This window comes from Mauremys mutica, chromosome 12 (genome assembly GCF_020497125.1).
Source record: "Mauremys mutica isolate MM-2020 ecotype Southern chromosome 12, ASM2049712v1, whole genome shotgun sequence".
In the NCBI taxonomy this organism is placed as follows: Eukaryota; Metazoa; Chordata; order Testudines; family Geoemydidae; genus Mauremys; species Mauremys mutica.
In genome coordinates, this window is record NC_059083.1 from 15550891 (window position 1) to 15568215 (window position 17325).

General features: G+C 51.7%; 1 protein-coding gene across 2 annotated transcripts; it reads right to left on the reverse strand.

Annotated features, from left to right (window-relative positions):
* Positions 1–1647: 1647 nt before the first annotated feature.
* Positions 1648–17319, reverse strand: LOC123345731 (tripartite motif-containing protein 10-like). 2 transcript variants are annotated; one of them, XM_044982767.1, is made up of 11 exons: positions 17214–17319; positions 14647–14797; positions 13934–14079; positions 13379–13435; positions 10160–10608; positions 9030–9125; positions 8409–8639; positions 6327–6349; positions 4782–4897; positions 3092–3151; positions 1648–2548 (listed from the first exon to the last, which is right to left on the reverse strand). In XM_044982767.1, the coding sequence occupies exons 5-11, from the start codon at positions 10568–10570 to the stop codon at positions 2037–2039; spliced, it is 1449 nt and encodes a 482-aa protein (XP_044838702.1). In that variant the 5' UTR covers positions 10571–10608; positions 13379–13435; positions 13934–14079; positions 14647–14797; positions 17214–17319; the 3' UTR covers positions 1648–2036. The 2 variants fall into 2 exon arrangements, with proteins under 2 accessions (XP_044838702.1, XP_044838703.1); XM_044982768.1 differs by having other exon boundaries at positions 13379–13545.
* Positions 17320–17325: the final 6 nt, after the last annotated feature.

A 17325-nucleotide genomic window follows, 5' to 3' on the forward strand; every position in this document is an offset into this window, starting at 1 on the left:
AGACCCCAATGAGCTCCAGTGACACAGATTGGTACAAATCACTTCCAGCTCCTGCAGGGCTTCTAGTTTCTCCTCAAACAGTCCCCCCAACCCCTATTTAATTAATTCTGTGTCCCTGACCCTGCCACCCCCACATATGCCCCCTGTCCAGCAATTCATTCTGCCTCCCCAGTCCCCACACTAGTTGCACTCTTTCCGTCTACATGGCAATACCAGTTTGCGAATATGTCACAGTACTACCTGAACTTAGGAATTTACTCAGATGTCATGACCAGAGCCTGCCCTAGCCATAAACAGATTAAACAATTGCTTAGAGCCCCAAGCCACTCAGGAGGGCTCCCGATTCACCTGTGCCCATTTTAATATTGTGAGGGGAGTATTCCTGTTTAGGGCCCCCAATGGGCTAGCACTGGCGCAGATAACGGGAAAGCATCTTTCTCTCTTGCTGTTGCATATACTGTGCAATCCCTATTTTTGTCTGCCACCTCCTCCCCCTGACCAACATGTTCTTCTGCAGCTACTTTCAGAAAGCAGGAGTTGATGTCAAGTTCTTTAATAATATCTATGTAACTCATCAACCCTACAAAGTACTATATGTATATTTACATCTAACTCACCAGTATGTACTCACTTATCAACCCTACCAAGTACTAGGTGCGAGTGTGAATCACGATGCATTGATCAGGTCAGTGGTTCTCACACTATCTACCACCCTTTTCTTTTCTCAAAGATAAACTAGGGACTGGTCTACAATGAAAAGTTACACTGGCATAGGTGGGTCGGTCGGGGTGGGGAAAGAACCCAGGTCCTTGACTGACGTTTCTATGCCGACAAAACCTCCAGTAATCAATCGATGCACCTTTGTTGATGGAAAAGGGCTTTTGGTGGCATAGCCAACTTTGGGCTGGTGGTGTTCGTTTGCAGAGAGAACAAAACCCCTTTTGTCAGCGTAGGCTGCATCTACACTAGGGGGCTGTGCTGGCAGTAGAGTTGGCTTAGGCCATGCCTGTACTAAAAAGTTAGGTCAATGCAGTTACGTTGATTAGAGCTGTGAAAAACCCACACCCTGAGTGACACAGTTAAGAAGATCTAATCCCCAGCGTAGATCCATGGAAGAATTCTTCTGTGGACCTAGCTCTCGGGAAGGTGGATTAGCTACAGTGAGAGGAGAACCCTTCCTATCGCTGGAGTGAGCGTCTACACTGGAAGCACTACAGCAGTGCCACTGCGGAGTTTTGTGAAGACACAGACTTTGCCTAAGAAGGAAGAGAGTCAAGACCGTAAGGGAGGATGGATGGTGGGTCCCCTAACTTAGGAAGCAAGGAAATGGGAATTCCATCCGAACAGCCAAGGGAAACATGCATGTGCCTGTCCATTAAAAGTTGACTTTGTAACCTGAAATTATCCCACAAACACTGGCAGGAGAGGAAAAGGCAGGTAAAAAGTCAAAAGATGGACTAAAAAACATATGATGTTTTATTAAAAACTCACGCTTTATAGGGCAGTCTCAAAATTGTTGATCTCTTGAGGTTTGCACCAGTGCAATTCTGCCCCACACCCCACTGTGACCCCCGCAACCCCCACATTGGCCCCTGTCCCTCACAGCCCATCTGCACTTCCTGCAGTTTCCTGCCCCCTTCCCACCCCTAGTGCTGGCAAGGAGAGGGATAAGCTTCCAGGGGGTGAGAGAGAGGAGGGGCCAGGAGAACGGGGAGACAGGAGTCTTCCAAGGTCATGGAGACTAGGATGATGGTGGCTAAAGAAACCCATCTTTTAATTCCCGGTGGGCTTTCCCCCCAGTGTCTCAGTGCCTGAGCTGGGATCCCAGAGTCTTCCTGACTATGGAGGACAGTGAGAAATAGGCTGCACAGTCCATAGGGGGAAAACCTGACCTCTCCATCTCCATCACTGCTTCCTCTCTATGGTTTGATGATCCATTGTCCCCCATGGAGGCACTGGGGTCATGGAAACGAGGACGTCTGAGGCTAGAGAGGCTGATTTCAGGGTTCTCAGGAGGGATATTTCCCTCCTGTGTCTTACGGCCACAGTCTGAGCCGGGATCTCCCCACCTGGAGCCAGGGTCGGATTTTCTCCCCAGTGAAAGAGGCGGGCGGGAAAGTGAAGATCGGGCCCTGGTTCTCAGCATCGAAAAATGTCACCTGCCCCCGTTCAGAGTCCAGACAAACCCGGATCCTGGTGGGGGCCTGGCTCAGGGGCAGGCAGGTCTCAGGGGAGGTGAGAGCCTGGTATTGATCTCCACACCGCTCTACAGCCCAGATCCCCACCTCAGGGTTACGGCTGATCCATCCCTTCCTCCTCACAGAGTCTCTGGCCACTCCCACAGCCCAGAATCGCCCACCCCCTACCTCCACCTCCCAGCTATGTCTCCCTGAGGTGAATCCCTCACCGCCAAGCACACAGGGCAAAATGTCAAATCGCTCCGGATTGTCGGGTAGATCCTCTTCTGTGAATCCCCATCTTGCACTTTTCCAATCCTCTGACACAATGAGTTCGTGATGAGCCGTGTCTGGATCCAGAGTCACGTTCACTGGGGAGAGAGAGATTCGGAGCATTAGGGGCAGAGCTTGGCCCTGGGGGAGGCTGGAGCCATTTCTAACACTCCCCAGCAGCCTGGTGCTGGATGCGACAGTCCTGGATCCCCGGGAGGGATCTCAGGAGGAAGAAGTGGTGTGGGGCTTTGGGGGGAAGATGCGGAGCAGGGGAGGGGCCTCGGGGGAAAGTGGTGGGGTAGGGGAGGTTCCGGCACTCCTGCTGAAGTGTCTGGTTTTTAAGTATTACCAAGTTGGCAACCCTACCCCAGGATCAGAGGAAAGTGTTCGGATGCAGGTTCATGAGAGTGCTTCTGTTCCTTGGCGTGGGCATGGACTCAGTATTAAGGCTGGTGTCAGGATTGTTCATGTGACTTGAGCTTAGGGTCGCCTTAGTATTTACAATTCTCTATTTTATTTGTGAGTGGGATGTGTGTCACGAGCAGTGTTAGTTTGGTTTGTAACTTCAGCTCCAGGTCCATGAAAGTGTCTCGATAGAATTTCTGTCTTTACTTGAAGCCCATCTCCACCGGCAATCTCACCCCATCTGTGCAATCCTAGGGATTCCCTTCTTCTTTTCTCCAGTTCAGACGGCAGAGTGTCTGGAGAGGGAAGGGACAGAAGAGATAAGACAGCCCGCTTTCATGTTTGAAACAACACCCCTGTAATGACGTTGGAGTTCATTAAACAACACACCAGTACATGACAAAAGACTAGAACTTTTATGAAAACAACCTAGAGCGCTTCTGAGGTGAACTGCTGTCAGGAGCAGAGGACACTCCCTAGAAGTGGGGGGGCCACCAGTGCCCAAACTGTGACCCTGCCCCTCTTCTCCCCCACCCTTGTGCCACCTCTTCTCCCCTGCCCAATCTGTAACCCAATCTATAATATATGTTAATTACTTAAGAATCCCCAGTTATCACTTTGAGGGTTAGCAGGTTCTTGTCACAAGATGAGGCCCAGTGTTACTCAAATTATTATATAGTTGGAAACCCCAATGTGCACAGTTGCAACACTCACACTACAGAAATTCCTCTATTATTACAAATATAGTTTATTAATACATTTAGCACAGTCACAAACACCCCCACTCAGTAAGGGAGACAGAGGTACTACAGAATGTACATCTAAACCCGCACATACTCACACCATCCCTTGCAGAATAACCTGACATGTTTGCCATCATCTTCCTCATCACCATCACCTTCTTCATCATCACCCGTGGCCATCATTCTGGCACCTCCCAAGAACTACATCTCCTTCGCCTACTGCCCCTAGGCTGGGATACCACTTTTACAATATGTTACTCCGATGCTGATATATTTAATGCATATTTAGTGGGGAATTTCCCCCTTTTCCTTATTTGTATTTTGTCATCTTACTAATCATAGAATCATAGATTATTAGGGTTAGAAGGGACCTTAAGAGATCATCTAGTCCAACCCCCTGCTCAAAGCAGGACCAATCCCCAAATCCCTAAATGGCCTCCTCAAGGATTGAACTCACAACCCTGGGTTTAGCAAGCCAATGCTCAAACGAATGTTGGAGTGTCTTTTTTCTATAGGTTCATATATCATACAATCATAGAAGATTAGGGTTGGAGGAGATCTCAAGAGGTCATCTAGTCCAAACCCCTGCTCAAAGCAGGACCAACACCAACTAAATCATCCCAGGCAGGGCTTTGTCAAGCTGGGCCTTAAAAACTTCTAAGGAAGGAGATTCCACCACCTCCCTAGGTAACCCATTCCAGTGCTTCACCACCCTCCTGGTGAAATAGTGTTTCCTAATATCCAACCTAGACCTCCCGCACTGCAACTTGAGACCATTGCTCCTTGTTCTGTCATCTGCCACTACTGAGATCAGCCGAGCTCCATCCTCTTTGGAACCCCCCCTTCAGGTAGTTGAAGGCTGCTATCAAATCCTCCCCTCACTCTTCTCTTCTGCAGACTAAATAAGCCCAGTTTCCTCAGCCTCTCCTCATAAGTCATGTGCCCCAGCCCTCTAATCATTTTCATTGCCCTCCGCTAGACTCTCTCCAATTTGTCCACATCCTTTCTGTATAGGGGGTCCAAAACTGGATGCCATACTCCAGATGTGGCTTCACCAGTGCCGAATAGAAGTGAATAATCACTTCCCTGGATCTGCTGGCAACACTCCTACTAATGCAGCCCAATCTTCTCCCACAGTCTCTAGACTCATCCCAATTTCCGCTCCTCGATCTCATCTTGGTACCTTTGAACTTCTTCAGAGTCTCCGTTAGGGCACTATTATTCTGAGACAACTCTCCGAGTCTCTTTTCCAGCTCCGAAGACATCTCCACTGGCTGCTGGAACTTCCCCTTCTCACACCTGGAGAGAAAATGTCACATTCTTGTATTTTGTTTAGTGACACATCATCATTTGTTGTTAGTGAACGTTGCTGCTCTAATGGGGCTGGAATTAGAATTCCTCGACTTCTCCCAGCCTCAGAGCAGGTGCAGCACAGGCTGTGGCCGTACAACCTTCCCCCTGAAGATCCCATTAATATTCTTCAGCTCTGGCCTGGAGGGACCGGCTCTGGGGCAAAACAGGAATTGAGTCTCCCAGCCAATTCACTCCTTGGTCTCCCTGCTGGTCTTCGTGTTGTAGCCATGTGTGCACTCAGAAGTGGACTGATTCATTACAAATTAAAACCCTGAATAGATTCAAGCAATTTTTTTATTTTCATAAGTGACGCGGCAAGCCCAGAGGTGCGGGGGCGATGAACATTGGGTGCCAGGTTTGTATAATTTTTGGTGGTGCCCAGAACAGGTCCAAGCAGAGCCGTCCCATCCATAGGACGGACTGGGGCAACCATCCCAGGCCCTGTGCTTCAGGGGGACGCGGGGTCCCAGGTGGCCTGGAGGTGAGCGGGGAGTCTGGCGCCAACAGCAGCGAGCGACCCGGCCCCAGCCCACCCCACTCTGCTCCGCCTTGCTGGGTCCTGGAGTCGCTCGGGGGAAGGGGCGTAAGCCAAAAAGAGGCAGGGCAGGGCTTGGGGGAAGGGATGGAGTGGGGCGGGGAGGGGGTGGAGCAGGGGTGGGAAGAGGTGGGGCAGGGCGGGCTGAGGCCAGGACTGTGGCTGCTGCCGGCGCCAGGTCCCCCGCTAACCCTCCAGACCACCCCGGACCTCGCTTCCCCCTGAAGTGTGGAGCCCCCCAAAGCACGGGGACTGGGTCGGGTGCCCCGGTCCATCCTATGGATGGGATGGCTCTGAAAATATAAGCCCAAACATTGGTGGAGCTGGTCCCACGTTCCTGAATATTGGTGGAGCACGGGCACCAAGGGGCCATATAACTCTCTGCCTGTGGTGATGAATTGCCAAGCCTAGAGGTGCCGGGGCTCAGCCCTGGCAAGCCGCAGCACAAATTAAACATTGATCTACTCCCCGCTTCCCCAGCTCATTGCACACAGGTCCAAACAGTGCTCAGGCAGTAAGGACTCTTGATGCTCGCTGCCCCGGGCGGGACTCTATCCGGTGCCCTAGCGGGGACAGGCCCATAGTCCATCCCCAGAACCCGGAGGCAGCCAGTCCCCCAGGGAGGTGACTTCTCTAGAAATACTTGAGGTTCAGAAGCTTTCGTTAACTCCAGAGTGTCGGGCCAGGGAGTGAGAACCTCCGGATGTTAAATTCATCCAAGACGTGTGGCCGAATGTGACCCAGCCCCGCGTGCTGTGCTGTGGCGCCCTGGCGAGACGGGGTCTGAACACAGCAGCCAAGTCCTTTCCTGGTGCTGTAAAGCAGGAAGGAGCCACGTACCTGCTCAAGGTGCTTCTGATGTCCTAGAGGGAAGATAAAGAAGAGGGAGCTCAGTCCCACACGCCGAGGGCCCCTCTGGAGGGGGCTCACTCTGAATTCAGCACCGGGCACACGGGGATCTAGGACCCTTTTATTCATAAACATTTTTTCCCAAGTGCATAGGCGCCGACTCCGTGGGTGCTCTGGGGCTGGAGCACTCACTAAAAAAAAAAAAAAAAAAAGGTGCTCAGCACTCACCAGTGGAGCTCCTCCTCTTCCCCCACCCCCCAGTGCCGCCCGCCCCCGGGGGACCCTGCCAATCAACTCCTCCCCCTCCCCCCCAGCACCTCCCGCCCCTGGGCGGCCCTGCCAATCAACTCCTCCCCCTCCCCCCCAGCACCTCCCGCCCCCGGGCGGCCCTGCCGATCAACTCCTCCACCTCCCCCCCAGCACCTCCCGCCCCCGAGTGGCCCTGCCAATCAACTCCTCCCCCTCCCGGCCAGAACCTCCCGCCCCCGGGCGGCCCTGCCGATCAACTCCTCCCCCTCCCGCCCAGCGCCTCCCGCCCCCGAGCGGCCCTGCCAATCAACTCCTCCCCCTCCCGCCCAGAACCTCCCGCCCCCCAGTCGCCCTGCCGATCAACTCCTCCCCCTCCTGCCCAGAACCTCCCACCCCCCGGTGGCCCTGCCGATCAACTCCTCCCCCTCCTGCCCAGAACCTCCTGCCCCCGGGGGGCCCTGCCGATCAACTCCTCCCCCTCCCCCCCAGCACCTCCTGCCCCCGGGCGGCCCTGCCAATCAACTCCTCCCCCTCCTGCCCAGCGCCTCCCTCCTTCTGTGCATCAGCTGTTCAGCGGTGTGCACGAGGCATGGGGAGGAGAGGCAAGAGGGCAGAGCGCGCTCACGGCAGGGGGTGGAATGGGGCAGAAAGAGATGGGCCGGGGTGGGGGTGGGGCCTAGGGCGGAGCAGGGGTCGAGCGCCCCCGGGGAAATGAGGAAGCTGGCACCTATGCCCAAGTCAGTTTTTGCTATTATTTGTGGAAAACGAAAGCCACAGAGATGGTATTGTGAGTGGAAATGTGCAGGAGAGTTGTCATGGGAAGGGCCCTTTCTCTCTCTCATGCCCATATTGAAAAACTCTCTAACTCTTTGTGCTCCTCTCACGGTCGTGAACGAGCGTGGGGAGTTTGTGACCAGACCAGAGAACCCTGCTGTTTATAACGCACAGGTCATTCCCTCAAGGAAGAGAAACAGTATCTCCTCATCCACCCTCATCCCACCCATAGCCTCAATAACTTTGTTCCCCCATCCTCATCTTCCCCCATCTCCCTAGTCCTGCATGTCTTAGGCACCAACTCTGTGTGTGCTCCGGGGCTCAAGCACCCAAAGGAAAAAAAATAGTGGGTGCTCAACACCCACCAGCCACAGCTGTTCGGCAGTGCTGCCAATCAGCTGTTTGGCGGCTGGGGGAAGCGCTGGGGAAGGGTGGAGAGCAGCGAGTGGGGGATCTTGGGGGAGGGGTTGGAGCAGGAAGAAGCAGAGCGAGGGCGCGGCCTCGGGGCAGAGCGGGGGTTGAGCACCCCCTGGGAAAAATAAGAGTCAGGGCCTATGCTGCACTTTCCCACAGACACAGCCCAGAGCTCTCAAATATTCCAGCCTGCTGCCCTGCAGAATCCAGAGCCCAAGGAGGGGCAGGAATTGCCAAGTGTGACCCGTGTGGATAGAATGAGTAGCAAGGGGAAGAAACCACAAAAGAGAAAGTTGTGGCTGAATATCAGGGCGAACTTCCTGACTCTAGACGTATCTGGCTAGAGAATCATCTCCCAAGGGGAAACGGTGGAAGCCGCAACCCCTGGGAATTTTGCACCTTGGCTGCACAAAACCAAAGAAAGTGAGTTGGTGGGAGCAACTCTGCTCTGGCCCCAGGGCCATGGAGTGTCTGAGCGAAGGGGGCATTTCCATCTCGAACATCTAGGAGCCTGTAACTCTCCAAAGGACAGTCATAATTCCCATTCCAGCAATGCACCGACTGAGTTACTGACTCCTGGACTCCGTTGCCATGACATCTGTGCAGGGATCTGGGGGATCTCTAAGTCAGTCTCACCTGCAGGAATTTGCTGGCCGGCTGCCGGCACATCCCCTCCATCTCGCCGATCCGCTCGCTGAGACGGGGTATCTCCTTGGACACTCTGGTGGCGTTTTCATCCTGGCTCTTCCTAATCTCCTTGTCCAACTTTTCCAATTGGGCCAGCAGGAGTCGCTCTTGGTCCTCCAGAAACTGGCGCAGCTGCTTGAATACAGATACAATCTTCTGCCTCTCAGCTTCCATTTTCTCCTGTAAGGGACACGCAGGAAAAAGGGAAGTTGGGAATACGTGGAGAGTCACGGGCCGTTTCACAGTAGATCCCTAGCTGGAGGGTCAGGGATGCTCACCAGAGGTGCACATGCTGCCTGAAAGCAAGTGTCACCTTGACTATTATCCCCGTGATGTATGTTCAAATTATCCCTAGAAAGGATCTGTCTTAATAAATAAACAGTCTCCCACCTTCACCATTTAACTGCCTCATCTCCATTAAACCAGAACAGAGTTTACTTGACACAGAGGACTAACTAATCACCGCGGAAAGGGGAAAGTTACCCATTGTCGCTTTCCCATCACTCAGAGCGAGAAGAACACTGACAACGCCCCCGGGAATATCTGCTAGCGATTAACAAAGGCACCTACCCGCAGTTCCCGGAGTCTCTTTTCCTCGCTCAGTTTAACTGCCGGGACCTCATCTCTCTCTTTCATCAAGCTCTGCAAATGGAGCTGAATTTGATCCTAACAAAAAAAAAAGAAAAGTGACTTTTGATTTTTCTCTTTTCCCAGGGTTATTTCCCCACTGGATTTGTGTGTTCCAGAACATCACATTGGTAACAAAGCTCATCTCAGGAATACCTGGCTCAAGCCACTTCAGATGTGGCCAGTAACCCTAACCTGGAGTCCCAGGAGGGAGGGGAATTTTCAAGACAATCGGAGTAAGAGCGAGGATTTCTGAGCAGTTCGAAAACTTGGCTTTCAAACAATAAACCAGTTTCAACCTTAACTGTAGCGGTGCTACCAACCCACCATTATTCACATGTGCCCGGCAGCAGAACTGCCGTCTCTTTCTCCTCAGTCTGAACCTCCTTTTAGGCTGCATCTGGGCTGCAGCAGGCTCATCCGCTCCATCTCTGGCCTGATGAAAACTGTGCAGCCATCATTGTTAATTCCCTTTAAGGAAGACAGCGCCTCCTCTGGACACCTCAGCACAATGCTAGAGCAGCATCAGTGGCAGCCCAGAGGGAGTAGCTCTGTAAGGCAGGACTATTGATGGAGCCAGCTTCTGGGAGAGGAAATCCAGGAAACTGGGAGAACCTGTTGCTCTGAAAGAGGCTCAGTGAAAGTTCAGCTCCCCCGGGGGGAAAACATAGGCGCCAAGTCGCCGAGTCCGTGGGTGCTCTGGGGCTGGGGCACCCATGGGGAAAAAAAAATTGTGGGTGCTCAGCAGATCAGCGCCTCCCCCTTCCCCATAGAGCCTCCCACCTGCCGGTGGCCCCAACTCCCCCTCCCTCCCAATGCCTCCCACCCGCTGCAATCAGCTGTTCAGTGGTGTGCAGGAGGCACTGGGGGGAGGGAGAGCAGTAGAGGAAGGAAGAGGCAGAGGGATGGGGTGGGAAGAGGCAGAGCGGGGATGGGGCCTGGGACGGAGCGGAGGTCGAACCCACCCCCACCCCCACCCCCAGCATCTGAGTAAGTTGGCGTCTATGGGGGAAAAGATCAATTTAGTCTGAAAAGGGAAGGATTGAATTAACCGACGTCAGAGTGTTTCCTACCTTGTATTTCTGAGCAGCCTCCTCCACGAGCAGCACTCTGTGAGATCTATGCTGGGGGGATCTCCAACAAGCCACACACACGGCTTCCCCGTCCTCCTCGCAGAACAGGTTGAGTTTCTCCTGGTGTGTCTCACACAGATTCTCTTTGCTAGGATTTAATTCCAGTTGTCTAATTTTCCCTACTATATTCCCCAGCTGCCAGTTGGGCCGGAGGCTCCCTTTCCGGATCGGGTCTCTGCAGACGGGACACTCCAAGGGGCCATATTCTTCCCATTTGTCACAGTAGTTACTGATGCAGCCCTGGCAGAAGTTGTGCCCACAGTCCATGGTCACGGGGTCCGTTAGATACTCCAGGCAGATGGGACACATGGTTTCCTCTTGGATTCCCTGTACAGGAGCCGCTGAGGCCATGGCTGCCGGGATCACCAATGTTTTTTTCTGGCCTCTTCCTTTATGCCACGCGTGGATGGGAGAAAAAGCTCAGTGAGAACCATATGGGGGAAAAGTTGGGGCATGAAGTTGAGGGAAAGTTGGTTGGGATTGGTGAAGAGAATGGGCAATGCCTGTTTCACACTCGCTCTGGAGAGTTGGGTATCTCTCCATAATGGGGGCTGTAACTATCTCTCCGCCACGAGCCCCTCTTCCTTCCTTCTGCACCAATGTGTGTCCACACCAGCCCTCTCCACTGGCTAAACCCAGACCGATCTGAGCCCCTCTCCTTTTAGTGCCCCCTCAATGGAACTGACCCAACCAATAACCCAGTGCACGGCTTGCTACAGCCTGTCCCAGCTGTAGTAGAAGGAGAGAGCCTGAAACATGAGGCCTGGTACAAGGCCTGAGGCCTGAACGACAGTGAGCAAAAATGTCAGGTCCTGCTGATATAAAGCAAAGTTGGCAAGAGAACATAAGGAGGCTATACTGGGTCAGACAATGGTCCATCTAGCCCAGTACCCTGTCTTCAGAAGGATTTAATTCTGAAGGATACTGGCTAGATGTACCTTTGGTCTCACCTAGTATGGCCGTTCTTATGTTCTTCTGACAGTGGCCAGTGCCAGATGCCCTAGAGGGAATGAACAGAACAGGGAATCATCAAGAGATCCATCCCCTGTCGCCCATTCCCAGCTTCTGGCAAACAGAGGCTAGGGACACCATCCTTGCCCATCCTGGCTAATAGCCATTGATGGACCTGTCCTCCATGAACTTATCTAGTTCTTTTTTTAACCCTGTTATGGTCTTGGCCTTCACAACATCCTCTGGCAAGGAGTTTCACAGGTTGACTGTGCGTTGTGTGAAGAAATACTTCCTTTTGTTTGTTTTAAACCTGATGCCTATTCATTTCATTTGGTGACCCCTAGTTCTTGTGTTATGAGAAGTAGTAAACTACACTTCCTTATCTACTTTTTCTACACCAGTCATGATTTTATAGACTTCAATCATACCTCCCCTTAGCCGTCTCTTTTCCAAGCTGACAAGTCCCAGTCTTATTAATCTCTCCTCATACGGAAGTCGTTCCAGACCTCTAATAATTTTTGTTGCCCTTTTCTGAACCTTTTCCAATATACCAGATCCACCCAAAGTACCGGTCTGCTAGTCTTTCTGTGGGTATACAATGCTCTTTTAAAAATACGCCCCAACCAAAAAAAAAAAAAGAGCCCATCACATCAGAATTTCAATAAGTGCCCAATTTCAAACACTACCCACAAAACTGCACCTCAGATGTAAAGGGCATTAAAATATGCAGGTGAAGTTTCTCACTGAAAGGACCTGTACTTACAAATAAAAGAGGAACTTTCACCTTCATTTACTACATTTCAGAACTCAACCCTAGCGATGGAGCCAGTGTTAGAAAAATAAGCCAAATACAAGCCTGTAAGCAAAACTAGGCCCTTAGCATAAGTAGAATCAAGGCCTTAAAATGCAAGTAGAAAGAAAAAGTCTGTGTCAGCTATTATCAGTTTATGCTTGGTTTGTACTAGTTCATGCTTATCAGTCAGGCCCACGCTTGGCGTAACATATGTGCAGCTGTCTTCTCATGCTTATAGCCAAAAGTAGTTTGCCTAATGGGTCACCTTCTCATGCGTGAAGCCAAAAGTAGTTAGTATGTTAGTATAGTAGGTCAAAGGAAATATCTTATGTCTTCCTTACAATGATAAATGTATCCGCACAGCTGCACCCTTATCATGATAAATGTATCCGTAACAGTTATGCATATCTTGTTCCTTTTTGATTGATATATGTATTCTATGTACTCCAATATTCCCTATAAATACATTTACAGGGTCCATAAGGTTAGCCAAATAACGTAAATAAAACGTCAACAAAGTTGTTTGTTTCGGGGTATAAAGGTAAGCCCATCTGGCCATGTAAGGTGTGTCTCTCTCGGGCACTAGCCGAAACAAGAACACCCACTCAGCTGATCAATCAATAAAGCTAATGGTACTCGTCTTCCTGGTCTTCCATGCCTCCTTGGTGTAATTAGGTAAGCTCCGGGGAAAAAACAAGCCCTTTTGGCTAACACCAGGACCAATAGTTCCAGAAAAATAAAGGAGATTTTTAAGAGTAAGTTGGACAAACACCCGTCAGGGATGGTCTGATAATGCTTGGTCCTGTCTTGAGCGCAGGGGACTGGATTAGATGACCTCGCGAGGTCCCTTCCAGTCCTATGATTCTAAGGTTAAAAGTCCATAATGAACTCTAATGAATCCTCGCAATCTCCCAGAGAGGAGCACAAATATTAATCATCCACTAGCAAGAGTGATACAAAGATGCCCAGTGAGCGTGAATCTCACGTAAATGGGAAAACTTTGGGGAGGTGAAATTAACTTCCATTGTGTGGCCAGGGCCTAGGACCCCAGTGCAACCTCCGGTGGCAACTTCTTCCCCAGACACTGGACTACGGTTAATGGCTGAAGCTCTCACGCAATGGTTGGTGCTACTGGAGACCCCTACCACCGTGCTAGGGGGTGGGGAGCAGAGTTCCCGCAGAAGAGCCTCTTCCCCTCCCTGAAGCCCCAGATCTGGGCCCTCAGTTTTGTGGAGGACTTAGTACGGGTTCTCCACCTGATGCCTGGATTCTCACCCAGAGTACGAACAAGCAATCCGGAGAGCCCAGCTCCCTGGCAACGGTGCTCGGGCCTGACACGCACACACAGGAAAGACTCACAAACTGAAAGACGGCTCGAAGGATTGAAAAAAGAAAGAAAAAAATCTTTCTCCTACCTCACGTGTCTCGGAGAAACGTCTCAGCAGTTCCAGGATCCTTGGGGCATTTCCCAGCTTAGAGAGACAATAAATCAAGGGGATTTGCGTTTAATGCTCCGTTTAAATCCAGTGCTTTTTGATGGGTAGTTGGAAATCCCCTCTACTGCAGTGAGTGGGGCCAAATGCTACAGTGGGAAGGGGAGGAAATATTCAGGGATCACATGCTAGTGTCAGGAAAAATCCTTTTATGGCGCGGGGGAACGGGGACTCACTGTAACACTTCAGGGGACTGATTTCAAATCATCAGCCCTCACCCAGATCAGGTTTGAGCGGAGTCCGAAATGGGTTTTTACTGCTTCTTTGACAAACTGTCTCAAGCAAGAGAAGGGAAACAATCAAGGGCAGCAGAAAGGCTAGTTGGAACAGGCCTCGTGGCTAAGTTTTGGGGTGACTTTACCCTGGATTACTTTGCAGTCCAATGGTTCCTTGTGGAGCAGGGTTCGCCCCCACCAGAGCCCCTCGGGAGTTTCTCGCCCCCTTAACTCCGGATTTCTGCAGTGTAGAGTTACTTACCAGCGCAATATTGATCAGTGGGACAAACTCTTCCTGCTTTCCCCAGCTGGCAACTTTGCTGGCTGTTACTGAGCCTGCTGGCGTGATCTGAACATGCTCAGTGAGATCTCTGCTCCTGGCTATAAAGGGAGAGGCCCAGAGGCAGGCTGGATCATGTCAGAGTGAAGTGGTAGGCCAGGGAAGGAGAGGGACAAAATCAGGGAGAGGGGTTAAGAGCTGCAAGAAAATGATCACCAATGGAACCGTTTTTTCTCCCCTCCCCAGCCAGATCATCTCAGCCCACCCTGCCCAGGGCCGTGGCTCAGTGCTGCCAACTTTCAAGAGTTCAAAAGTCATGAGATTGGCCCCCAAAATCACGCCATTTAAACAAATAAATTATATTGCGTTTTTTAGGCCAGTCTCTTGATGTTTGAACTCCCCCGGCCCATCCCCGGGGTATGCGCACGCGACAATTAGTGTGGCCCACTCTCCATGGATAAGGTGATTTTTGGCCCCTGCCGCAGAAGTTCTCATCTCCACGTCTGCCCTGCCCAGCAATTAATCCTGTCCCCCAGTTCCCCATCAGTTCTGTCCCCACCCAACCCCCCTCAATTCAGCCTCCTTCATTTCAGTTCCTCAGCCCCATCACCATCATCCCAACAGTTCAGCCCCCCCACTCCATTGCCCTCCGTTCACCCCCCAGCACCACCCCATCTGCTCAGACCCAGCCTCACCTCTGCTCCTTAAGGGTTCTTCACCCTCTCCAGGCCTGATGCGTGGTCTGCAGTGAGGTCCCTTCTTCCATTTCCCAGGATGGCAGGGGAGCAGCTTCCCCAGGGCTGACAGCGGGAGGCCCCACCATGCCCCGAGCGGCTGACAGGATTTCTACGTAAAATTAAGCCTCACTTTTAGAACGCCATCGTATGATCATGAGTGAGGCTTAATTTTGCTCAGAAATCACATCTCTCGTGATCAGTTTGTGGGAGTTGGCACGTCTGGTGGTTTTAAAGCACCGAGATGCCCAATGCCTCCCAATCTTTCCAGACGATTGTACCTCGTTCCGGACACTGATTTGTCTTGCGGACCTCCAAGTCTTTCTACGGCAAGCCTGCCATTACGTGCAGCGTTGTTAGCTGCTTTGTCTGCCATTTTGGGCCCTGTGATTCGAATATGCACTGGGATGTCTTGGCTAGTGGTTCTCAACCAGTGGTATGTGTACCCCTGGGGGTACCCAAACGTCTTCCCAGGGGTATGTCATTCATCTAGATATTTGCCTTGTTTTACAACAACATCAGTGGTCCCCAACCTCCAGATGAAGGACCGTGGCGGAGGTTGAGCATCTACCGAAATGCCACCGATTTCGGCGGCAACGCCTCAGGATGATGCCGCTTGTTGGCGGCAAGTGGCGTCATCCAGAGGCGTCGCAGTGGCATTTCGGCGGATGCTCAACTGCTGGCCAGGACGCGGGCGCATAAAAAGCACTAATGACATCAGGACAAACTAAAATTTTACACAGACAATGACTGTTTATTGTGCTCTATATATAACGCGCAGGCTGACTGAGGCGGATTGAGTAGACGGGCTTTTTTATTACAGTACTTGTTCCCCTCGACCCAATTGTCGAGTAAGCACTGAATTAGGTACAGCACACTCCTTTTATCTAAGTTAGTATGTAAATACCTACATGCAGGGGCGGCTCCAGGCCCCAGCACGCCAAGTGCGTGCTTGGGGCGGCAAGCCGCGAGGGCGGCAGGCAGGCTTCCCTCGACGGCGTGCCTGTGGAGGGTGCGCTGGTCCCGCGGCTTCGGGAGGTCAGCTGAAGCCCCGGGACCAGCGGACCCTCGGCAGGCAAACCGCCGAAGGCAGCCTGCTTGGGGCGGCAAAAACCCTAGAGCCGCCCCTGCCTACATGCACCCCCAAAACCCTTACTGAGTAACATGAATGCCCAGACAATGAATATTAATAGCTATATACTGAATATAATTATCCCCACCCCTAGTTACTGTTTACAGCATTAGTCTATTCTACAGATAATTTTACCTTGAAGATACATTTCTTTGCAGTAATTGCAGCCACAAATTCCCTTGATCAACAGTTTGCAGGGAAGGGAGGAGGAGGCCATGACCCCAAGCTCCTTTATGTAGCTAGGAAGGGAGGGGAGAGATCACACTGCTTTACACGAAGGTACCTTTTACCTCCCCACGTTCCTTAGGCAGATGCAACGCTTATCAATCCTTACCAAGGAGAAGGGGCGGGAGAGAGGTAGCACTTTATCTATCAAGCTCAGAGAGGTGCCTGCCGGTGCTTCTACCCCCAATACCATGTCAGCAGACCAGCAGTTTCCCGGGTCTCGACTTAACCCTTACATGGCCCACCATATACAGTACACTGAAATGTAAGTACAATATTCCCGTCACTTTATTTTATAATTATATGGTAACCATGAGAAAGTCAGCCACTGTTCAGTCCTAGTGCGGCTGTGACCCTTTTGCATTTTTAGGTCTGATTTTGTAAGCGAGTCGTTTTGAAGTGAGGGGAAACTTGGGGGTAGGCCAGACAAATCCGACTCCTGAACGGGGGACAGTCATCTGGAAAGACTGAGAGCCACTGGGATAGCAAGCTCAGCAAAGCTGCCAGCTGAGAAGGAGAGAGCGGGAACTGTTTGTCACATGGCACCTTGTCACCATGTTAACTGTAGAAATCTCAGCAATCCAGAGTTAGGGCTGCAAGAAACTCCCAAGGTTTTTAAGTCTTTAAGGTGCCACAAGTACTCCTGTTCTTTTTGCGGATACAGACTAACACGGCTGCTACTCTGAAACCTCCCAAGGAGCAGTTAACCCTGCCACACAAGGTACCGGCCTGCAAACATGGGTGCTGGAACTAGGGGGGCTGCCGCACCTTAGAGGTTTTTAAGGTCAGGCTTGACAAAGCCCTGGCTGGGTTGATTTAGTTGGAAATTGGCCCTGCTTTGAGCAGGGGGTTGGACTAGATACCTCCTGAGGTCCCTCCCAACCCTGAGATTCTATGAGTCGATGATTCTATGACCCCCGGCTTGAAGGGGTTTCCATCCTATCCAGAGTTTACAGTCTGGTTCGATGACTCTCAGCGCCCCCACTGTACAGATTGTTCCAGCCCCCCGACTGCAAAGTGATCCTGATTAAAATCACCCCCAAATCAAGCCTCCGAGCCTGTTTGTTCCACCCACCCAGCCTTTCCGCTGCCCTTCATTGTCCCCCTTCTCCTGCCAGAGACAGCTGGTCAAAAACAATCAGTAAAAACCCTCCTCGGGCTCAGCTCCAACCTGGTCTGGGGAGTCAGGGCTGAGGATTTCAGATCAATCACTGGCTCGCAGTGTTACACTGACTCCTCCCTGCTGCCTTTCCACAAAAGGTTTTTTCCGCTTCCGGACACTA